This window comes from Chanos chanos, chromosome 1 (assembly GCF_902362185.1).
Source record: "Chanos chanos chromosome 1, fChaCha1.1, whole genome shotgun sequence".
In the NCBI taxonomy this organism is placed as follows: Eukaryota; Metazoa; Chordata; class Actinopteri; order Gonorynchiformes; family Chanidae; genus Chanos; species Chanos chanos.
Genome location: NC_044495.1, coordinates 19,423,173 through 19,448,890, shown reverse-complemented (window position 1 = coordinate 19,448,890; position 25,718 = coordinate 19,423,173). Strand labels below are relative to the sequence as shown.

Genomic DNA, 25,718 nt, shown 5'->3' with positions numbered 1-25,718 from the left:
AAACCGAGATAAGAGAGGAGACTTAATCCCAACCTCCTTTTTGGTATTCTATTTGAGGATTCTATTTAAAAAAGTAAATTATGCCTGGATTTATTGTAACCCCCCCCCCCCCCCCCCCCCCCCCAAATCAATCCCTTCCTGTTTAGCAGTGTGGCATGTTATTAGAGCTGACATAACCAGGGTTAATAGAATTCTTCAGGGGTCTACTACCATGAGCGATGCGCTCCCCCCTGAGAAATAATAATACCTATCGCAACACACACCATACATACACACACACACACACACACGCACACACAAACAAATTAAATAAGGACAAAAAAGAGAGATTTATTTCTTCCTAGACCTGTCTCGCTTGCTTTATTTTATCAAATATGATGGTTTTTGTGTGTGTGTGTGTGTGTGTATGTGGAAGAGAACGGGGGTGCAGAAATGGTTAGATCTTTGGCTGTCAGTTCAAGGAAAGAAAATATCATGCAATTCGCATTCAGAGCATTGAGAAGGTAATTATTGATAGAAGGTGTTATCTTTGCCTGCCTCAATTCTTGTACTGCACTCAAAATATGGGTAAATGGTATTGGGCTGCCGTATCAACAAATGATTCTTTTGATACAGTGCCAACGTTTCCATTGATGATAAAGGTAATAACAGCTATAGCAGTGTTTATGCCAATGCGTTTGCATTTCTGAACACAGAGGTGATAAGCTTAAAAGCCCAGACAAAAACCGAGAGTGACACATTTAAGTTGTGAAGCCAGAGAAAATGAACTGTCGCAGCCTACAGAGAGTAGCCGCTGACAGCGAAGCCAGGCACCAAGGCCAGGACGCAGGCAGAGGGAAAAGCTGTTGGGCATCAGTTAATGGAAAACTGTAAATTTTCAGGCATCCATTTTAAAGACAGCACAGGGAGACCACTTATTTATTTATCTATCTATTCATTCATTTTTTTTTTAATCCAACTTCAATTTTCCTCTACAGTGGTTTTTCTAAGATTGTAAATGCAAGTAAACTCACAGAAGCGTCAACATGCCAGGATTTATAACTGTTTTGGAAAGCTGGCTATCAGTAAAAGATAACCAACATGTAAAGCATGGTTTGGTTGTAATAACTTCTATTCTCTCGCTCTCTCTCTGTCTGTCTCATGCGCGCGCGCGCGCGCACACACACACACACACACACACACACTCAGAAACAACTTTGTGGTCTGCAGCCTCCTTGTATTATATAAACGTAGTGGAAATGAACCGTGGAAAAGTATCTGTCTTTTTTTTTTTCATATTTGCAGCTGCCATATAACCAGTAGTGCAGGTTCTGTTTGTATGTATGCATGCACGTACGTACCTTATGTATGACAACTGTACCAAAAGATCACACATTTTTTGCTTTACATTTGTAATCCCTTACTAAAATTACATAGTTTTTTTCTTGGTTTTGTTCCATTCTTATTCAGTTTAATTCTTTTAATAGTTTTAGATTAGATTAATTTGTATCACTGAAAAAGAAGTTGCTAAGAAATATTTAGTAATACCTTGTTCAGGACTTCAGAGAGTAGAAGGGCAAGGGCTTGATGGGGTACGGTCTATTTAAAGTTGGATGTGGCATGCCGCTCCAGTGAAAGCAGATTAAAAGTGTGCCCTGTCCGCTGTAAGCGTCGCTTCAGTGTGATTGGGCACCAGGATCCCTGAAGAATTTGAAAACATTGTTTTTGGGATACAGAAGTTGCCCAAAGAAGAGTGGAGGGTTCAAAAGCCTTTGCGTATCCCCTAAACACTATTTTACTGAAGTTCTAATAACAATCCAGATTGAAGCTAATTTAATTGTTTGCCAGCACAAAACTCCAAAGAGAAACTGGGGTGGGGGAGGGGCAGGTCATCTCCAGGAGGTTAGTGTGAGTTTTTCCAGTGGGACTAGCACAGTGCAGCTCAGTGTAGTTTGTCATGGGTTCCTCTCACAGTCTCTGTTGAGTCTGAAAGATTGAGGCCATCTCTTCCACTAATGACCAGTGCAGATGTTCACAAGGAGTGCAGTTCTCTGTCTGCTCTGGGCCGCTGAAGGGCACTGCACGCAATCCTCAGTTGCGGCATTCCTCTGGTCACCCTGAACTCCACACTCAAGAAAAAGTGTGTGTACAAAGAGACAGCACGTATGCTAACAGTTGCTTATCTGAGATCAGTTCTGTTGACTTGTTAACGTGTTATTAAGGATGGGGAAAGCGAATGTTAATTTTGTTCAGAAAATACTTATTACAGCCTGTGTGCAGTCCTGTGCTGAAGAAATGTTGAAAATGAAGTAGACTTGACAGATGTCATTGAAACATTACTCATGCCTTTGGCTAGGCAGGTGCAAACATCAGTTCTCTGCTTTGTGCTTTCATTGCCACTTGATTTAGGTAAAACAAAAATTACAGACTGAAAATTTATTTGCGCTCTCATGATTAATGAAGTAATGAAAGTCGAGATTATAAAGTTAATTATAAGACAGCTAGTTAAGATTGATTTAGGCCTGTGTAGAGCTTGGTGCGTACATGAGAACTGCACCTTTTTGAGCAATTCTCCTAAGCAGGAGCCTTGATTGAAGAGCACACAAAACTTGCACAAACAAACTTTAGGTGAACTTAGCTCACGTTCAGTGCCAGTGACTGGTGGGCATAGCTTCTTTTGTGCTATTGTAAATATTGTATTAAAATAAGATCAAGAACCTGACCAGTTCTAGCCGCAAGTCTTGTAATGGATATGTACTGCCATCTGCTGAATACCCAATGCTATAAAAAAATAAAACTATCAGTTCTATGTATACACTGGAGTTGAGCAGGGGCTTAATGAAATGGAATGAATTGCATCTTATAGATAGCACTGCAAGTAAAAGAAACAGGATCAAATAATAAAAGAATTCTGCTAAGGGATGCTGAAGAATTCTGTAAGACCGCTGAGAGATTTAATGCATTGTCTGCGGCGTCCATGTTTATGTCTCCGTACTGACGAATCATGAGGTCTTAGGGGACACGTCTACAAGGTTGACTTTTGAAAACACACTGTGCCCGTGAAAATGCTGTTTTCCTTCTCCAGTGGGTGCACCTGTGCTGTAATTGTTTTTCTTGTTTTCTTGTTTAAAAAAGAAAAATAATAAAACATGTTTTTCTTAAACGTGATAAAGGGCATTGTGCTAGCAAATGTCACTGTCATTATTCACTTTTGTGGCTCAGAGCATTTTCTGCGTGCGTTTTTGGTACACGGCGCAGTTCTGGTACATTTGCAGAATTTTTCCACAGCCTAGGGCTAATATCGCAGTATTGGGACATTAAAAGGAGATGGGGATTTTCTTATCTCAATCACTTCATCCAAATCAGCCTAGTCCATTTTCTGTTACTGCGCTGAGTTTGATCAGTTTGGCCCACTGTTTCACTACATACTTTACCTGCACATTGTTGAGTCTTCAGTAACATTGGACTGGTTTCCAAGGCTCTGCTCAGAAAGAGGGAATTTCAGTAGCTTTGAAGAGTTAAAGCCTCAGAGAGAGAGAGAGCTCCATTAGAGGGTCTTTTGGTGTATTAGGATCAGAAGCACTCAAGGTGTGGATTCAGCAGACTGGCTAGCTCCTTCAGCCCGGTTAGGGCTCTGTCTCTGTGGCCCTCGCTACAATAGAGCACTCAGCCTGTACAAAAGGCCCTCACTCTGTGAAGATCTTAATGGGCCTGCAATACTGGAAACTTTACATTTTTACCCTCTCTGTCTCATTAGACACCCTTCTCTCCCTCCCTACCTTCTATCATTCACTCCACAACAAGCATCTTTACCAGCAGCCATCAAGGACACTTGTGTATACAGATCTTCCAGTCAGACAGGTTCTCTTGTCACGTGGTTGGCATCAACGTCAAGTGTATCTGTTCCTCAAAGGATTCAGAGTTGGCACTATTAAAATGATGAACACATGATCTAGGTGAAATTAGGGCACCAGACAGGTCCCTACAGGCCACTCGTATGCAGTGGTCCTTGAGTTGGAAAAATAGCATTTACACATAACCACTATTAAACAGAAAGATGCTAATTACTACAGCTTAAGTGAAAGTTCCAGAAATGTCTTTTGGCCTTTTTTTTCTCTCCACGTTTGTCCTCGACTTATTTATTACCGGCTGCTGGGCGTGTGAGTCCTGCCCCGAGAGACTGCACAGCTAAGGTACATACAGCAGCACAGCGGCTGCATTGCCACAAGGTGAACTATTCCCTGCCGTGCGTTATTATTAATAACTGTCAGCCAGAGGGGGTCACCCACGACAACTCCTTGAAAAGAACCCAGGGCGAGGCAACTAGGCCGCAGCTGGGCGCCTTGTAAAACAATACCCCCCCTTCCCTTCCCTTCCTCCATCTATCCCTCTCTCCCTCCCTCCTCCCCTGAGGATAAGTGCTTAAGGCAGGAATAATGCATGGGAGAGATTGGGGAGAAGCACGCGGCTATGTTTTCAGCTGTGAAAAATTAAGATGTCACCACCTGGCTCTGTTAAGCATACCTTTTGCCAGCGCATGGAAACTATCTATTAGAACAATGCAGGACAGTAGGACTAACTTTTAGTCTTCCTTTTCATCCGTAACTTGTTTTACCTGCCCCCCTCGTCTAGGTTCATTGTTCTTATGGTAGTGTTAAATTGAAATGACCATATAGTATTGGATTGAAAATTGGGATAGCTCCTCATGCTAATCAATGCATGGATTCGTGGGACTAAATAACAGGCTGTAAACTAGAGAAATTAAGGAGTAAATTGGCTTTTTCCAAAGGAAAGAGTCAGAGAAATCAAACAGCATTAGCTCAGTGTGCTTTCAGCTGTAGGACTTTTCAGGTGTGGCAATGCACACAAGGAAGGAGGGTATCATTCATCCGAGGCGATTGTTTTATTTGCGTCACAAGAATTTTACGCAGTCGTCTCTTGTTTCAACGGGATCACCATATTGCTAACACCAACTTTAATCCCCCAAGTTTCCCTTTAAATGAATGTTATTTCTGACTGTGGTTTAGAGGAAAGCAAGTGACAGCAATTTATTTGTGCTAACCCCTCCCCTCCTATGTACTCCGGTACTGAATGCATTTCAAATCCTGCTTTAATTTTCTGCACTGTACCACATAGACATCCTGCTACATCACTCCAATCTCACCAAATGAAATTGGTTTCCTTGAGGTCAGAATTTGGCGAGTTGGGCTCTGTTATGATTTCCATCTAATCTGGGAGAGGAATATAAAAGTCTAATCCCCCTGTACCTTTCTCAGTCTCTGCCACATCCTCATGCCTAGGTATGGAGGGGGGGGGGGGGTGGGCGGTGGTAGTTTTTCTTGTGCTATTTGTTTTGTGGATTTATGGGAGGTGAAATGTTGGATGACTCCGGCTGGCCCATGCGTGGACAGACTCCGTGAGTTTGCTGCTAGATTAAATGTCAACTTTGACCCTGCTGCTGATCAGAAACAGCCACCCAGGGGCCGCGGATGAGTTTGATTTGGCCGACAGGAGAAAAAGTAACCCGAGTGGATTTACTGCCAGACACTGCCACTGTTGGAGTGAATTTTTCCACAACTGTATTATATTATAATCCTGCTCGGCAATTCAGATATGCACAGAAAATTTGTCTTAAGTCAAATTTGACCTGGAATAATACTCTCTGTTTATGTTTTTAAAGAAATGGGCAAATCATTTTCTAATGAGTTTGTCCTGAGTTTTATTTAATGTTATTTTAGTGTGTTAAGAATTGGTGGAAATATTGATTGTTGTGTTTTGCTGTACTGAAACTGTAGTTTATTTAATTAAATGATCTATACTATCTACTAAATAACAGCATAAGAAAAACTGTAACAACTGCAAATAGCTTTGAAATAGTGTGATAGTGCAGCAAGACATGATTTTATAGTTGTGGCACCTGGAGTGATATTGATAATAATAATAAAAATTGGTCAGTGCTGTGTAGCAGCATGGAAGCAGAAGAGCACAGAACCCTAGATTTTGGCTGCCTACTGAGTTTGATATTATGTTTGATCAGAACAAGGAATGAAGAGCCCTTGTGTGAAATGTATTATTCCTGTAATGATATTGGTTTCTGTCATTTTGGGTGGCTGAGAGATGGGCTGCTTTTAGTTTAGCTTTTTTTCGGGGGGGGGGGCTCTGAGCTCTTTCAGTAGGTCAACACCGGTCTAGACGGGAAAATCTGAAAGAGATTCATCACATATCATTTCTCCTATTTTGGCAGACTTCACTCATGGCATCGCTGAGGTGGCCGACCGCCAACCTCAGACCCACTACAACTTGTCTCTAGCATGTCACAAACCAGCACGTTCTTCCACAAGAACAAAGGTGAATCAACATGTTCTCTCTCAAATCCTAATGTCTTCCGCCAAATCCTAATGTCTTCTATCTGAGAGTGATTGAAAATCGATAACCTAATCTTTTACATTAAATGCACAAGCTCAATGAAAGAAATGGAAACAAGGAACGTATGTCTACATAGGCTAGATTCAGAATATAGTTGGTAGGAAACAGCTCATTGAAAAGAGAGGAGTATGCACATGCTCTCTCAGGCAACTGCCTGAGTGAATGCACATTTTGTCAGGGCTGTCCCTTAAAGCACAGACAGCTTGTCTTCCACATGCCGACGCTCAACACTAAAAGTGCAAATACTGTTTAGTTCGTCGAGATGTCATAACCATCTCTCTGCTATTAAGATCATATATATATATATATTTCTCGCACTCTCAGTGATCGTTTATTTTCCACAAATGTGTAGCAAACTTAATGATGAGATTAAATCCCTGCACCTGCAGACTGGACTCAAAGGGCTGATGATTTGCTCAGTCGGGTGAACTAAATTTAACTTGCACCGGTAGACATTTGCGTAAATTCCCTTTTTCTTCCGCTTCTCACCACTTGCCATTTGATATCCACAGCCCTCTGAGATTAACCTTTATGCCCTTAATAAATGCTCTATACTGACATCAAAGGGATGAGGAAGATGGCGCAAGGTCTTCTGGGAAGGGGTCCCACAGCTTTCGTAAAAGGGCCCAGGACCTAGCTCTCCTCCATGAAGCGGAGTGATCAGGCTTAGTCATATGGAAATTACACTCCTCTTTGTCTTTTTAATTAAACTTGAGCTCAGTTTGGAGGCTATTTGACCTTTCTCAGCTCCTCTTTGTGAGGACTGCCGCGGGTCATTTCCATGCATATATTACCAGTTTCCTCCTCCCTCTCCTTCCTGCTTGTCAGTGATCTGCCAGGCTTTACAGATTAAGTTGAAGGTGTGATATAAGAACATCAGCCTTGTCTTATCTGCAGTGGGTGAGGAATCTAGGTGAAGATCAAGTACATTATGCGACAGACCTCATTTCCACAATAGGTGCGTAAAGAATACACATACACATGTGTAGTTGTGACACTCAGAATGCGTATGTTGGACAACATGGGTATATTGTACACCTGTTGTGACATTCTGTTAGTATGTCAGACATTATCTGTATATTGGACACCTTTTGTTCACCAGAGTCAAGGTTGAAAGTCATTTCATAAGTTGTGTTGTTCCTTTTATATCCGAGTTGTTACAGATGTATTGAAAACTTTATTGCATTCAGCTGTGCCACCCTGAGATGAGAGCGAAATTAATATAATTCTCTCGGTTTTGAGAGTACCCCAAAAGTCCAGTCGCATGTGTGTCATGATGCTAATTGAAAATCTGTGGCCACTGCCTATAGAGCCTGGTGTTCTGTGTATCCCTAGTCTGCTTGGCACAGCTGGGGGGGTTGAGGTGCCACTGCATACTTGGCTGCCATCTCCCCTCTGCAGGCATGTGAGCGGCTGATAACCAGCCCTGCCGTTTGACACACAGAGATATGCAGACCCCCTGCCGCCCTACAGCGCTGGCAGTCATCAGCTGCCTTTTGTTTTTGGGCTGCGGGTTTGGAAACCATCAGCCATTTTGGCTTTTAGTGTGACTGCCAAACTGAAAACCTCCCTGTTCAGCCTCCAACCTCCTTACATAGTGCTCCAAAACCCCCCTCCTCTCCCTTACCTGCAGTAAAACTACCGACACAGACCAGAGAACAGGATGGGAATGAATCCCACACCCTGAGAGTAGAGGACAGAAAGGCTTTTTCCACCCCAGCACATTTCAGACTATTGATAGCAAATACTGAAGAGAAGCAATAGCAGTTATGTTGTGGTGAGATAAAATGCAACTGTAGTTGAATCACAGGATGTGATGATGAGCTGCATCCAAGAGGAGGAGCCTCTGTTTTAGCTTTAGGCACTACAAAGCTGTGTTCAATGTCCCTGCTCCCTCCTACGGACCGACATTTTACCTTTAATCCAGTTTATTTGTGAAAGTGTAAAGAGCAGACAGAGTGCTATATGTAGCATCTAAACGAGATTTGAAGGCTTGTTGGTTTTCAGGTTTGTGGGACATGTCTAGCTTTTGGGAAAAGAGGAACGGTGATGAGTAATTCCGCATGACTCACACTCAGCCATCTTCTGGAAACATTTCCACTTCGTGCTGTCAATAGAACACAATAATTTAGATATTTGAAGAATTTGAAGCAATGAATATTTGAACATGTGCTCTGTCCTGTTGGTGTAGGGATTTGTGACAAAAATCACTTCACACGGATGCCAGGTATTGTTCAGTCTGAAATCACGCAAGATGCGGCAGTCGATGGATTATAGCATTATGCATGTATTAGCTGGGTGCGGACCCTAGCGCTAACGAAGCTCTCCCTGCAATTCATTGCCCATCAGTTTGCCTCTCTGTCTCTGTCTCTTACTGGCAGCTCCTCAGACTTCATCAAACCCACTGTGTGGCAGTCTGCACTCTTCAACACCAATTAGTGTGCAGGACAAGAAGAGAGGGTGGGACTTAAAGCCCAGTCACACCCCCTGGGTAATGAGCCTTTTATAGAGATGAAGTGAGGGTGCATGGGAAGTGAAGGCCGCAGTGGAGGGGGTTGTGAGGGGGGTGGGGGAATCATCTTCCTCCAGATGGTGATTGGTCCATGTCAGGCCCACTTATGGGAGCTGGATTTGGATAGGGAACGCAGTGCAGCGAGGCCCCCGCTCAACCCCTGAGCGACTTCTCAATTAGTGTGCGGCCTAGCGGAACTGTGAGACACCAGTGGCTGCTCCTGGCTCCAGCCCTCCCTTTTTGTAGGTCAGCATACAGCATCTGACTGTGAGATCTCACATACCATCATGTGGTCAGGGCTATGTCTGGGAAGGATGTCTTATCAATACACGTGCTTATATTGTGTTCAGCCGAGCAAAACTTAGCCCGGCTTAAATGCTAAATGATGGAAAACTTTCAGGGAAAAGCCAAGGCTTCTGTTAATTCAACTGCATCACCATTCATCATAACAGAAGGCCTCAAGGACTGTTTTCTAACCCACTACAATCAACTCATATTTTAACAATTAAAGCAAAGATGACATTTGATTTCATTTTTGATCACTTAAACCTTTAGTAATGGTAAAATATGAAATACAGTACGCCACGTGTTCATAAAAGATGTGAGGATGAAAAATAAAACATATTGGTAAGAAAGCCAAGTCTGGCGGAACCACTCTGCTGCGCCTGTGTAAAATGAGATGTAAATGCAGCCATTTTAACAGACTGATTTATTCATGAGTGAGCCAAAAGAAAGAGGGGAATGCAAATGAGATGCCTGGGCTTTGCCCTTGGCCCATGCACATTCACAAACAATTCAGTCTCACCAAAGGAATTAACAACTTTATTAAATTACCTGACGGCATGCGCTGCAAACGCAAGGTAGTCAGACTTCCTGATTGCTGATGTCATTAGCTACAGTCCCTGACATACTGTTTTCCTTATATTGGCTGTAGAGTTTTCAGTAATATCTCTAAAAAAAATTTCTTCATCTCTGTTAAAAAAGCATACCATGTGTTGGCCACTATGTAGTCCGTTTAGGTGAAGGTTCCAGAACAATATGTTAAGGTATACTTTCAATCAAATCAGATTTAAAATGAGCTCAGTGTTAACTGAGCAGTTGTGTTGCACAGGGGTTTTCAAATGTGTGTCTCAGACTGCAGAGATGGGGAGAGAGGAGCTGTGAGTAATCAGTGTAGTCCTAGAATCACCCCACATTGTTCATTAAATGCATAGCAGAACACGAGGAAATAAGAGCATAGGATTACTCTGACTCTGTGTGTGCGTGTGTGTGTGTGCGTGTGTGTGTGCTTGCGCGCACCTACAGCAGCATTGATTGTGCTGAATTTCCCCCACTTTTCCATACACTTTTAATCTCTCTGAAATGCTAAAGAGGCAATCAAAGCGATGGGCGGCGTGTGTGTCAGAGCTGTAGCCGTCTGTGTGCATCAACCCTAGTGATTTTTCAGCCGGGCTCGTTTGCATTAGCACAGCCCTGATCAATTGCACACAATCGCAGTCCTTCATACAATGTTTCAGTGTGCTTATGCTAGCTCTCTGCTTTGCATGCTAGATGCTACCAATGACTAGCTAATTGGCTACTGTTGTTCCATTCAGAGACTCCTCCATTGTTAGACTTGGCTGGAGAGATCATTTGCCCAGACTCTCTGGCCAACCACATATCTGAATTATAAAAAAATCATCACCCCTTTGAACATGTGCACGCTACTATCAGTAACACATCTGTCTGATGTCCATATGTCCCATATGTTTTTTTTTCCTGGGGGAAGGGGTAAAATTAATTTCTTTTTTAAAAGAAGTGAAGAGTAAAGCTTATATTGATCATCAAGAGTTCATTGGTTTTCACCCTAATAATTACTTTCAACCTGAATAATATCAAGATGCTTCTTCAGTTAAACACCAGTGGGAATTCTTGAGGAAAAATAATAATCCAAGCTGTATTTTGTTGGTGATTAAAACATTGTAGTCATTAAAATCACAGACACACACACACAAATTGTTGAATGTAGGGTGCCTTTGGAATTCCATCTAATTAAACCCTGATATTAAGTATCTCATCATTCTCTTATAAGATGGAGGGGAAAGAGAAATGAGTCAGGTATGATTTAAAATCTTTTATGTAGGATCTACACATGGGATACCATTGAGAAGGGATCCATTATTCAGTTCTCCAGGTTTTTATGTGCTTGGCAAAATACAGCTTTGATATCTAGTAAGGAGTATAGAGAGTAATTACCTGTACAAAAATGCCTTCTAGTTGAACTGTTCACATGCAGTTAGATGGACACGTAGCCCCAAGACTACAGATTCATGTGGCATAGTGACAACCTGTTTTATCAGTCAGAGAAAATCTGCTAAGACATAGCTTTCCAAATTCCATCTCTGTTCAGAGTCCATAAATTGACTCAAGTTTGATCAAGGTTATTGTTTTGTGTTGTTTTCCTGTTTCTTGTTTTAGAGATTTTTTTTTAACAGTTTTTAAATAAATTTCAGAAAGTACACCTTTGTAGTGTAGTCCTTTGGCCCGTCATGTTTCAACAGTGTTATTCTAAAAGTGCAACCAATGTCTCATAGTCATCTGAAAAAGTAAACAGTGGGTTGCACAGGTCATGAACGTATTGGCCTGTTTCATCTCTAGTTTTTTCTCACTCTCACTCCTTTTCTTGAGACTTTCCAGACAAGAGTTTGGAGTGTAGCCATTCTCTTAGTGAAATTTTAGTACTCTGCCCTAAAAAAAAAAAAGGCATTTAACAAAGAAATTTGACATCCCATCTGGCCTGTTTTGCGTTTAATGAGATGGTGTGTAGATGTTAAAAGCTCTGAAGGCGTCCCGTAATTGCTATGTTGTGCTAAGAAAAAAGCTTGGCCACCATTAACCTCTCCACACTACAATTCACTTCACATGTCTGGCAATTACCTCGCCAATAATGCCCATTCTTGCAAATGTGTGTGTTCTTGACTTCCTGAAATTAAATTGGGCTTTTCACATGTAATCTGAAAATGCAAGAGAGGTCAAAATGGGCACCTGTAATCACCATCGATCGAATCTGAAGTGGGTTTGCAAATACTTAATCCTCTGTTTTTCCTTCATGCTAAATTGTCCCGATGGAAAGGTCTAAGTCTTTGCGTATGGGCCAAGGGTATGGTGGCATTGTTTTCCTTCTTCTGTCCCTTGCGGAATGTAATGAAAAGGACCATTCGTCTGCAAATGCGTCTCTAAATGAATGAATAAACAATGAACCTTCATATTACTTTTTTGCTCTCAAGCTAGATTTTTTTGCACTTGTGATGAAAGGAGATCACCAGTGTTAACTCAAATTTGAAAAAAAAAAAATAGTTCCTCTTCTGAAAATGCAAGATTGCCATTAAAGACGAGGTGATACAATAGTACATTTTTCAAATGTAAATAATTGGGAGTTTTGAAGAACACTGAAGTACCTCTGTGCTCCATAACAACACTTTCATACATGCATTGAGTTGTTTGCTTTGAAGTTCAAATTGAATTTTCTCAACTATGGAGTTTAAAGAAGGTTTTAGTACTTAGTTTGATGAGAACAGCTGTACCTCATGCATGCTGAGTGCAGTAGCCCTTCACAATTTGTCAGTGATCAACTATTCCAGATTATGGCTGAGAAGGTGTATACAACCCTGCTATTGTTTAGAGTCATTCTCTTCCACATATCCAGCTCTGGCTACCATTTTGTCTCCATTTGTGAGGCTCAAGCTCACAACAGTGGTATTTCCATTTGAACTAAATGGTTTTCGAGTTCAGCCGCCTGGACACATTATGTTTTTGGATGGTCCCTTCCAATTGAGATTAGTTTAATTAGCTGTGAAGAGCACTGACTTGTGGGACCAAGCAGGTTTGGTGCAGATAATTGCAGGGCTAGCATAGCACACCCTGATGCCCAGCTTTGCAACTGCAGGTGGGTTGGCAACGAGAGGTGCCTATCGACGTGCACATCTGGGCCCAGCGGGGGTTGAAAACTTTCATTACACCCACTTGAAAATACCCTCCCGATCCCCATACACTACTGCCAGATTTTCTCTTTGAAAGGCGTTCCAAGCTTTTGGATGGTAGTTTTTAGCAAGTATATAATTATATTTTGTTTCATTGTGGTTTTCAGCTGAAAGAGTTACAGAAAGGAGAATGCATGCAGGCATTGTCATTCTCTCCATGCTCACAGAGTCACTGAACACGACCCTGGTTTGATGTGCTTATTCCTTTCAAATGCATGCAGATGTTCCAGTCTGACCAGCCTTGTTCCAAGGCAGTCAGCTTAAATAAGTGTCTTGTCTTTTAGTTACTCATCCATGCTCTTATCTCCTGATAATGTAGTCATTTTCAAAATTGCTCTCTTCTTAGGGGATTGTTTCAGATAATTGCCATGTAAAATAAAGTAGCTCTCATAACCTCGGACGACAGAATGTAAACATCTGCAGGGTGCAGAGTCTTTTGCTTTGACCATTACACACACACTCACACACGCTCTCTCTCTCTCTCTGTCTCTCAGTACTGAAAGTCCAGGAGAAAGACAGAGAAAGGGAGTACATGGCTGAGTTAGGTTCAGGTGATGCTCATGAGTCTTAAAACATGTGCATGGCCTTCTAGGTAATTAGCTCAGATTCCTGCCTCAGACAGTGGAGACTGAGGCTTCAGTGGAATGTTTCTCGGGCTGCTCAGTAGTCTAACAGTGAGGGGGCCATAATTCATCATTAGGATATCAGAGTCCAGGTGCAGATTAGAACTGATAGAGCCAGCAGCCAGGCAAGTCGGGGCACTCAAGGAGGAAAATCTTATCCCACAGAAAATTCCCAGGTCACACCCGCTGTAATTGAAATAATTTTGCCCCTAGAGTTGTTTGATCTTTGAAAATCACACATGCAGGAGGCCCTAAATTGAAGAAAGTACATGGCTGATCACATCTGCCAACCCTAACTACCCTCCATCTCCAAGCAACCCCGTTCACATCCCCGAAGCTCTTCTGCTGCTCACTGGCGCCCCATCTTCCCACTTAACACTGACTGCAAATTCCATACCGATGCAGGCTGTAGAAAAAGTGCAGCATGCTCCCAGAGAAAGCCGCTGCTTGAGACGCAACAAATCATTTGTCTGTTATTAACCCTGAGCCTGTAATTATGCAGATTGCCATAGATTTTCCCTGGGTGCCGGGAAGTGAGATCCAGGGGTTGCTCTGAGCGTGGCAGGCGGACGAGGGAATGGCCGTGCATTACTGAACTTGCCACATTCATCATGTTGACTGATGGCACGGGGAGCCGGTCCCTGGGTCCCGGTGGTTAATGTAGTGGGTAATTAACTGTCATTTGCCTGGTAATAGGCCGATGATCAATGGTTTGTGAGGAAACAAATTCTAATTCGGCAGCTGATGAATGCATGCTGAGGCCGGAGCAATTGAAGTTGTGGGGGTGGCGGAGGGGAAGGAGAGGAAGGAGAGACTGAGCTGCTGTCAGAATTTCAAATGGCTCTGGAGGTGGCAGTGTTATCATTCTTTCCTGTTCCCTCCACGCCCCTTTTAAAAGAAAGAACGTCAGCCCTGAAACAAAGTAACGCTTAATTTGATGCCCTTGATGTTTTGGATGATACCCAAGCAGATGAGCAGTTGAAGAAAAATCTGGTCCATATTCTTTCACAAACAGGATAGTGCTGTGTTGTTTTGTGTCAAACCACAAATGAGAATCTTGATAATTAAGGTTTGATACGCCAAAGGCATCATGGGTCATTGTCATATTCCAAACCTGTGAAATATCACAAATTTGTGAGCAGTGTCATCATGTTTGTGTTTGTCTTATGATATCAGACCCAGTGACAGGAGAAACACGGTAACATTTGAATTTCATAGTGAGTAAATTACGTGGATTTCGTAGCTCAGTGAACCCGGTGAGGTGACACTACATTTTCCAGTCGGGCACTGTTTAATGATTACAGTCTAACTGTGAGCCTTGTTCTTGCGACCACTGGGTTAGAGCCTTGTGGAATAATTTAATTGGTGTCTGTTTTTCTCTCATCAAGTAGGTACCACTCAGCCGTGTGAAGCTGTAATACACTTTGAATGCCTCCTCTCTCAAATAAGGCGCTGCTGGTTTTCAAATTCCCTTTCAAATTCTGATTTGAGCTGCCATGAATTTAACTTTGTGTTGCGTCTTTCGGCCCTTTAAATATGGATGTTGCTTTATCCACTTTGGATTCCAAGGTAATGTGATTTTCTCCATAACATATACACTGCTCTTCTTTTCACTACAAGACAAAAAAAGAAACAGCCTGTTCTTGAAGACATGAATAATAAGTTTCAAACTCGAGATCATGAATCAAAAGGAGACATAAACCATTTATTTTTGATATGTGAGGAGGTGTAGTTCACCATATTTGAACACAGCACTGCAGTTAGGAGGAGACTGGCCTGTTTGGCTCCGAGAGCTCCGGAGTCTCTCTTTCTCTTAGAGACAGAGCGTGTGCCTTTGAATTCATTACAAGCCAAGCACGCTTAATTTGCCATCTCCCCCGAGAGCCATTAGCATCTGTGGCATCAAACTGGCGGTGCAGCGAAAGACGAGTGGCAGGTAAGACTCCATCCATCTCCCCCACCCTCCCCTGCTGGGCTGAGGCAAAGGGGTTTCTGGGAGTCGTCAGGGCTGGGGTGTGTGTGTGTGTGTATTTGTTGCGCTGTCACAGAGCTCCACCACGGTCTCGGTCTTTGAAGCCTATTATTTGCACCCCCAGCCACCTCTGTGTGTCTTCTCTGCGTGTCACATTCCCTAAACACGGTGTTTGATTCCGAGAAACACACTATATATGTTTATACGTTGTTGCACTCATTCGGGCCGTGATGAGAGATGATTTCTTTAATCATACAATCATGGCTGAAGTAGCTTAACACTTAACGTGAGGAATTGGAAGTGTTTGTGTGTGTGTGTGTGTGTGTGTGTGCGGGCGGGTGGGGGTTGGGGGGGGGGAGTGTTTACTGCCGTTCACATGTCTTCAGCTGCTTACATACATGAAGATCTGAGCATTTGTAAAATGTCAAAGAGTAGAACCTGAGTGAGCACCCCAGCAATAAAGTTTGCATAATAAACTTTCAGAATTAATCCACCAAAAACGATGTCATAATGAATAAGTCATCATGGTGTTTCAGTGCAGATTGAGATATCTTTCAATGGATTTATTTGCAACCATCATATGAATGAAAATGATTTGTCTTCTTGACACTCATTCCTCTAAAGATTGATTTTCCAGCTGCCTGTGTGCACACTAACACTCTAATAGAGGAGGAACAAACTAGATTCTTCAGTAGAGCTGCGCTATGTTCACTCTGGGTTTTTTGTTTTGTTCTGTTTTGTTTTTGTTTTTTGTGAACTGCTCATTTCTAATAATTATACCGTACCATATCATATCATAGCAGGACTTTTCTGTTGAAACTGCTTTGAAAATATAAATATTCTCCTCTTACCAAGTCTCACATATAAATACGTGATCTCAAGTGTGTTCAGAGAGGGAAAATCATATTTGATTGTGCATGCCAGACTTTTGGAAATAAAGTCACTTTTGTTATGACTTATTCCACTTATACCTCATACTCCTGGGCTTGATTTCGTTGATTGGCCGCTCTGAGTAGAGTCTTACTGGGTAAAATGCAGGTTTATTCCTCATTCTGCGGAGAATGCAATTCTTTTCTGCTATTCTAAGGCACAGATATTCTGTCCTCAAAGCAAAGCAGCACAACTGATCCACTCAAAGTGGTAAATTTGCAAGAGATAAGCAGCTGATTCTGCCAGAAATAGCAAGAGTGATGAATTTCAATACAATTTTGATGATTTGATAACAGTCTTCTAGTATCATTCCTTCACAAAGATGTCCCCTGTCACATGCTAGGTAAATCTCTGTAAGTTCACAGCCTAAACAAATTATTTCCAAACACTTTTCAAGGGAACCTCAAATACATTTACTGCAGTTTACGGTAATTACATGTAAATGAAGGGTTTAGAGTTATACTCTGCTGGAGCATGCATGTTATCACACCTTAAATCTGCCATGTCGGTTTAAATTCATATTTAAATAAATTAGATCAGTTACAAGCCCATGCAGGGGAAATATCACAATCAAATCTATTTCATGTGGAGGCCGTTGGCATTGTACATTTACACACACTCACACATGCGTGCGCGTGCTAGCCTGCGCACACACACACGCGCGCGCACACACACTCACACAAACACGCACAGAGAGAGAAAGAGAGAGAGGACAAGAGATAACACAAACGTATCTATATTTAGACAGCTCAAAAGGAAACGGCTAATTCCTTTAATTAAATGGGCACTGATCCATTGTAGGGAGCCTTTGTTTCCCCTCTCTCTCTCCTTTCTTTTTGCCCGGTTACCTGGAGCATTACAGGAGATATCCTTCTTTGTCTCAAGGTGTGTTGACAATGGCCCTTAATTCTGTAGCTATTCATGAGGGCACAATCTATCTGCTTTTTTCTGCCTGTGGGAAGCATACTTTCTGAAGGTTAATAAACAACCCTGCATATCCTGGGCCCCAAGATCATTTATCAGATTGCGATCTCTAACAGACTCAGAGAGTGGCATGCAGTTTTATCATTTTAACAACGACGGCTAAAAGTGCCTCAAGAAGTTGGGCCTAATAGGTTATTTTGTTATATGATTTCGTTATCAGATTTTTCTCCCCCCCTACCCACCCCCCCACATCCCCTCGGTCTAGGTCGCGGTGGAGTAACAGCCATGAATCCCTAATGAACACTCACACTAATGTCCTGCAAGCAGGCTCTAAAATAATAGGGTCTTCCCTAGGCAGTAGGAATGTCTATGTCTACTGGCTTTCCATTACTGAGGGACTAACCTTGTTGAGTCTGTGTCAGTTGCACTAGTCATGTCCATGATACTGTCAGTGCACTTGTCCTCCTGTCCACTGTGCCCTCAGGGTTACAGCTTTGCCCATGTCATTGTCTATTGGTTCAATTATCACACCAGAGCTGGAATGTGAGTTATGGTGAGGAAAGAGAAAGCATTTTTTCAGCCAGCCTGAGATTGTCTATGGAAGCTTCAAAGCCCTCTAAGCTCAGTAGCATAACAACTGAAGGATAGGATGTTTTGAGGTACATAACCACTGCTCTCATAACCAAAGCTTGAGCCTGCTGCAGTGAAGCCGAATGTTCTATGGGCTGCCATGACTCTGCTGCATCCTCAAAGCTGTTACCCCCCCCCCCCCCCCCCCCCCCCCCTCCCTCCTTCATTTCATTTTCCTGTAAGGTGTTGTACATGCTTCCTCTTTCTAGTGTACTTTAACTCCCCTCCGTATCAGTTATGTTAGCAGTGGCTACTTGATGTCACTGATTTTAAAGGATGGTCTCTGTGGTTTGATTCTGCAGGTTGTTTGGTGTGACAGGGAACTGCGCGGCCTGCAGTAAACTCATCCCAGCCTTCGAGATGGTCATGAGAGCCAAGGAGAATGTCTATCACCTGGATTGCTTTGCGTGTCAGCTTTGTAACCAGAGGTAAGTCACGCATGTCTGTCATTCATCAGTAAAGCCCCTTTATCATTGACTGGCACAGTGGCCCACTGAAGCTGTAAGAGTCCATCAGTGGAAAAGCTTAACAAATGATTTTAGAATGTATTCTAACCCTCTCATAAGGTATTGCATGACACATGAAAAGACCTGGCAGAATCAGCAGGGACATCATGAAACGTTCACAAATTTCTTATGCACCGATGTAAAGAGGTTGCACATATTGTGAGTTTGAATATATTATTTGAAGTAAGCTTTCTCCAGCACTCTTAATGGTGTTATGTACACGGCTGTTGGTTTTCCGCTTGCTTCATATATTTTGTTGTAGTGCTTCACCATGGGACAGAACATGGTGTCTATTCTCATTTGCCGTGAAAAAAAGAGGCCATTTGTCATGTCACCAGGAATAACTCTGGTAAATCAAGGTCAGAGAAGCATCCAGCCTCTGTGTATGGAAAAGAAAACTCAGGCATGAACAGTTCACCTGAAAACCTCTCTGCAGATAGCGTCTTTCCGTCTTTCTCTGTCTCTCCCTCTCTCTTTTTGTCTCATACACACACACACACACACACACACACAGACACAGGAGGGGAGCATGCATCAGCAGGGTAGATTGCAGGTTCTGGTTACGCACAATTAGCACTGGGTTATTGTCTTGCCACTTCACTTGACTGCGCGAAGAACGCTCACCTAATGCAAGAAGTCAGCTAATCTTCATCACTCTGGCCCAGGCAGGCCAGTGCGCCTGGAAAGCATTAAAATCCATTTAAGCCCAGGCAAATCTTTCTTTTTACATTAGTCCAGCCGATCAACTGTTAAATAAAACGGACGTCAGTGCGGTTCACATGCCCCAGTATGCTCTCCTGGCCTCATACACCTGCCCATCACAATCTCTGTGGTGCTCACCATAAGATTTATGGTACAGCTCCAGCATTAATTGTAACTGTTTCTAAGACTCAGCTCTCACTTTCTTAATTTGTGTCCGATCTCTGGACACTTTTAGGTATTTGTGTGGAGTGATGAGTGCACAGGAGCGTCCTCTGGAGGCCTTTTTGCCTTGTTGCCATATCTCTATACTTCACACACGCACGCACAGACAAACAGACACAAACACACACACACACACACACAAAATGAAACACCTGAGTCACCAGTCCTTCACTCCAAACTGGCCTACGATTTGATGGCATCTGACAACTCAGGAGGGGCGTCTAAACGTTCTCCTTGTTGAAGCCTAATTCAGGAGAGTTGCACCTCAGCGACGTGATATGCAAATCCCTGCACTCTCCCGCTGTTTGACTGCGAGAAAATTCATTTGTCAATGAAATGGCAAGACACTATCTCCACAGACACATGTGCCACCCAGCACATCTGGCCCCCACATTGTTCCCTTTGTTTCTGAAAGCCTGGCAAATTTTTACAGAGTTCGCTAAAGAGGAGATCTTTTTCAGAGGGACAGGAAACCTCTGCATGACGGTTCCGTCATAGCAATATCTCCACACTTGTGTTTGTTCATGCCAGCACAGCGATGGTCTTTGATAAACATCAGTGAGGACAGATAGATTCTGTCAACTGCATAAGATGAGACACTCGATATTCTTCAAAAAAAAACCAGACAAAGAAAGAAAGAAACAGCACCACAGTGATGAATCTGGTCTCGTACCTGTTCTGTTGGAGTGTAGTTTTACCTACTAGGTGTTAAACATGCAAGATGTGGATTATAATGTTTGTTCTTTCATTTTTAAATTTTTTCCCCTGTGATCAAAAGTACAAAACTGAGATAAACACTTTATCTAAAGAGATAAACGCATTCTTTTTTTTTTCTTTTTTTTTTCCTGAAATAGTCATTAGACTCTAAATTTGGTTTGCCTTGAAGTTGGATCTGGGGTTTTGTCTGGCATAGCTATCTCTCTGTGTATCCATTGCATGCCTGATCACTCCCATCTCATTTCCCTAAGCTCAAACAAACACTGAAAGAGCTCTGGCCATTAATGAAGAAATCTAATCCATCTGACAAAATGGACGGCATAGCATTTCTGTGAAACATTGTCAGTAAGGTGAGAAGCTGATAAACAGATTCAGCTAGTAAAGGTCTCGGGGGGGTCAGAGCGTGTAATTATGTGCTGCCCTCAAAGGTTAGTGATGATAAACATGGACATTTGATTCTTAAATTGCTACATTTGAGTTTGTACACGCAGCAAAGCACACCCCACCATCCCCCGATTTCTGCAACGTGAAATCCAATGATGACCACATACTTTGCATTGCTATATAAAAGAGTCAGACCAACACAGAGAAAAGAATATTTTGTAATGGCATTGATCAGCCTCATTTCATCAGAGGCTGTGGGAGACTTTAAACTCCATTTGAAAAATAAAACAGAATAAATCGTGACTTGTGTACTTCAATAGGCATCATTCCCAGATTTTTAACAAGGGTGAAGATGATTTTGGGATGTTGATGTCATACAACATCAGAGACTGTGTCTAAGGCTTTCAAAGCACGCCGACTCGTAATATCACACACCTCCTGTGTAGCATTTGACCTGTCAGTTTATGAGTAGTCAAAGTTTGCTTGAGTCTAAAACTTCACAAGTGCAAACCCAGCTTGGGCACACGGGGCCGTGGGTTGCACTCCCAGGTAAGTTCCTGGGTATGTACGGATGGGCGTGACAGTTGTGGAGATGTAGGCAGTGGGGGAGGAGGAGAAAAGAGGTAGAGAGAGTGAGGCTCGCTCAGGCCTTTAGCCACAGATCAGCTCTGGAGGGACAGATAATCGATGAGCCTGTCGTCCACTCATCAACCTCATCAGACTGCCTCAGCCGGCCCAATTTGGCGCTGATGAGACAGGAGGAGTGCAGTGTACAGGCTCCCTGGAGAGAGCAGGGGATGACCAGGCCTAGGCCTGGTGACAGGGCAGGGGAGGTCAGTGGAGATAAGGACCCTGATTTGGGTCTCTGTCCCTCCTGTAACGAGAGCCAAATTAGGCCCTACTTGACTTGACACAGTGAAGAGCTTGAATTTGCTATGTGGGTGCTTTATGAGCCTCACATATGAATCTTTGAACACATTGATTCTGCTCTGAGGCCTTCTGGTAGGTTAAGCTTAATTATTCACATGCACACACACAAAAAAGTAAAAATATGTCTATGGTTTTAGTTAAACATATGACGAGTCTAATTCGAAACTTTCTCTGTTCTAACAGTAAGGGTGTACAGTTTTTATTTTCTTATTTTCTCTCTCTCTCTCTCTGTCTCTCCCTCTCTCTCTCTACTTTCCCCTCCCCCTCCCCCTCTCTCTCACTGTCTAATTCTCCTTCTTTTGCTGTCTTCCTGTTATTTCATAGGAGAGGAATGCGAGTACTCTAGTTAACACAGACCTCCAAGGCAAATAGCGGGCATAGTCATACATCATTAAGTGTGCTGCCTTGGAAGCCATCTTTTCTTCAACAGAATGGGTCTCAATAGACATATTCATCATGACTGTCACACCTGAGGAGGGAGAGAAGGAAAAAAGAAAGCAAGAAAGAAGGATGCCAAGACGGGGCAGTTAAAGAAAAGAAAATAAAAAAATAAGCAACAAATAGTTAGGAAAAAAAAGGACGGAGTGAAGGACATTAGGAAGACGAAAAAGAAGTCAGTTTTTATGACTGGTAACAGATTTTTTTGGGGCCAGTCATGTGGTTAGTGCTTGTGTACTCAGACATTCTCTGATTTTCTGCAGCTCATCTTCTGGGAGGGAAAAAAAGCGAAAAGGCAATTAAAGCTGAGTGAAGGCTGAGGTTAGAAGCGATGACACAGGGGCAAACTCAGGAACACACAGAGGTTAATGTAAGATCCCGCCACACTTTGCGCTGTGTAATGACGGCAGGAAGACGGAAAACAGAGGGTACCACTTGGGCATTTATTATCGGTACCTATGAATGTAATATCCTCATCATAATTGGTGCACAGATGTCACAAACACTATTGACATTTTACCAAGCAGAAACAATTTGACGCCGCAAGAGCAAACGACACTGAGGAGCAGGAGAAAAGATGGTGCAAATAAACACAAAAGCTCCTATTAGCAAAGAGAGAGACGGAGAGAGAGAGAGAGAGAGAGAGATGGGGGGTTGTAGAGGAGGAGAAGAACAGGGGGTCGGTGAAGACGGACACTAATGGATTCCTGGGAAGAATGTGTCATTTAAACAGGACATTTTTATTGGAGCGAATGGCACCATTACGCCGCGCACACCTCTGCTTCGTGTTAATCACTGTGTCAACAGCATGTTGAATCGGGATTACTTGTTGATTCTTGATCCCTGGTAATGACTGTGAGTGCTGCCTGACACCAGCAGCGGTGGGAAATAGCACAGTTTGTAAGAAATGTGACATCCTGTTGAAGAGATGGGAGGCAAAAGAAGCAACACAAGATGGGTGAAATGTATGTTAGATGTCTTTACTGACTGTCCTCAGGACTGATGTCATAAAGGTGAACTTCATGAATTCGGCTTTGTTTTTTGTTTCTTGGTGGGGGTTTTTGTCACGCCAAATTGTCCTGTTTAATGGCACAAATTTAAGAGACTTCAGTTATTTCTCAATCAGGATTTAAGGGGATTATGCCCCACAGTGTTGTCCACGGACAAACTGTGGTAGCACAAAGCATAAAATAACAGTCCTCTAATCTTTGAGATGGAACAGTGGAGTCTGAGGTACCTGTAGACACACACACATTCATACACACAGTTAGCTCTGATAACTTTCTACAGTGTGTGTGTGTGTGTGTTTGAGAGAGAGAGAGAGAGAGAGAGCGAAACACCAGCTGGCCATGCCAGTAACCACAAGCGCTTACTGCCGCTCCGACCTTGTCGAACTCTTGCTGTGAGCAAGATAAGCGGCCCTCAGGACAACTCAACACACCAAGGAGCACTCTCTCTCCATCCCTCCTTCCCTCCCTGTTTCTCTCTCTCTCTCTCTCCATCCCTCCTTCCCTCCCTGTTTCTCTCTCTCTCTCTCTCCATCCCTCCTTCCCTCCCTGTTTCTCTCTCTCTCTCTCTCCATCCCTCCTTCCCTCCCTGTTTCTCTCTCTCTCTCTCTCTCTCAGCCTGGCCATCATAATCTCCTCTCCAAAAGGTCAAGTGTGACTCTTGCCCATTGCACTTAGAAAAGAGGGAAGCCAGGCTATGTGTTCTAAGGAATTTATTTACGTAACAGCTGCAGGTAGAACAGCAGGCATGCACTCGTTGGCACCAGAGATATATGTTTCAGCCCTCTGCTCAGCACAGAGTGTGTGTGTGTGTGTGTGTGTGTGTGTGTGTGTGTGTGTGTGTGTGTGTGTGTGTGTGTGTGTGTGTGTGCGTGCGTGTGTGTGTGTCCTCAGGTCAATTCCTATTCAGGCAGTAACAGTGAGGAGGTGGGACACACCGGTGAAACACACAGCAATGAGTAGTGCTGTCTTTCCTTCTTCTCACTGTGAGCGAGGGAACAGTATATCAGACAAAGCCCATGGCTCTGTACTAACAAATATCAACCGCTGAATGGTTTTATGTAAATTTGCCTCTCTCTGGCTTTTCTCCATCTTTGCAGGTTTTGCGTGGGAGATAAATTCTTCCTGAAGAACAACATGATCCTCTGCCAGACAGACTATGAGGAGGGACTGATGAAGGAGGGCTATGCACCACAGGTCCGCTGACTCCCACCCATACCACTGGATGGGAGCTGGGAGCAGGCCTGAGAGAGACATTGCATTCAGACACCAAAAGCACTACACTCTCCAGCATCTGCTCCCCCTACCACTACCATGTTGTATATAACCCTGCCCTGGCACAGGGACACTGCTGTACAGAATAGCCATAGAGACTTTTCCTGGAAGGGCAGGGAGCTTGGATGCCACTCTCCCATTAAAAGTGGTCTGGGATGTTAACTTTTGTTCTTTCGTAACAATGCTGCCTCTCCCCGTGCCAGTGACACAAGGCATTACGGACACAGAGGACCCCCCCCCCCCCCCCCCAACACTCAACAGCTCCATCAATCTCCACCTCCATCTAACCCCTCAAAAAGAAAAACCTAAACTCTGAGATCCCCACTCCAGACATAGTGTCTGAGACACTATGACCCCTATTTCATTCTCTTTACAGGTGGAGAACCACAAAGGAGAGAAAAAAAAAGAGAAAAAACAATCAAGATATTGATTGCTGAAAAGGTGCAAGTGCAGTACACTGGCAGGGAGAGAGGGAGCAATGTCAACATAAGATCTCAGGTCGAATGGGTTTCTTTAATTTCAGTTTAATTTATTTATTTTTGTTGCTTGTCCTTTCTTGAAATGGTGATGCCCAGTCAGCCTTTGCCTCTTCATCCAGATGAACAGTATTCGGCTTTTTTCAGAGTACCACTGACTCTCTCTCTTAAGGATTTTGCCAATGTAGAGACAGCAAAACTCCGGTCAGTAACTCGGTGATGTGATTATTTCGGTCAGATTGCAAATTCCTTGTGCAATCCTTTGTCTGCCTTGTATTTAACACTTGGGGCATAGTTTTCATAAGCTTCTATATATACATTGGCGTTGAGGGGTGGTAAGGGAGGGAAAATGGGGACAGATTACTTGTGGGGGGGGGGCGGGGGGAGGGGGGAAGCAGGGTTGATTACTTCTTTTGTACACTGTATTTATTTCATAGGCTTTCTGTCATCACACATCATGAGATGTTTTTACTTGAATTAAATCACTGTTCTGTTGATAAGGTGTCATTCAGACATGACAAGTGTCACTTTGTTTTCTTTCAATGTTGCTTTTGTGGTACGGCAAACGCTTGTCAACAGCACAAGGTTATAGTTGCCTTAAGATGCATGACCTGGACACATAATTGTCATCCTTAACCCCTGTTTTTAGGGTGTGTTCCCAGGCATCAGTTTCTGTTGACAATTTAAAGCTAAGCAGCTAATGGGAGTAAGAGCTAGTGCTGAAGAGGTGCTTCTCACACATTCCGTTGCAGGCAGCCGTTATCATGGCAACAAGAAGGCACAACCAAGAGAAAATATAGAGACAAATTGATTTGTAAATGGAGGCTGTACATACAAAAAAAAGTATTCCTTTTTGCTTGCTATTGTATAATTTCTTTTTATGTGTCATTCAGCATGAGATGTTTATTTTTAGGACACTTGTACATACTGTATTGTAATCATTTTAAGCACAAATGTAATACAGTTTTATTGTGTTAATTGCCGTGTGTTTTGTCTTATTTCCCTTTTTTTCAAAGTTCTTTTTTTTTTTTAAAGATGCACCCAAG

At 42.9% G+C, this 25,718-nt stretch overlaps 1 protein-coding gene across 1 annotated transcript in view; it reads left to right on the top strand.

The window, feature by feature from the left end:
• lmo3 (LIM domain only 3) overlaps positions 1-24,127 on the top strand; it is a 29,125-nt gene extending 4,998 nt beyond the window's left edge. Inside the window, exons 3-4 of the mRNA XM_030781282.1 lie at positions 18,318-18,443; positions 24,022-24,127. Of these exons, the coding sequence (XP_030637142.1) occupies positions 18,318-18,443; positions 24,022-24,127 (232 nt within the window). The remainder of the gene's footprint in view (positions 1-18,317; positions 18,444-24,021) is intronic.
• Positions 24,128-25,718: the final 1,591 nt, after the last annotated feature.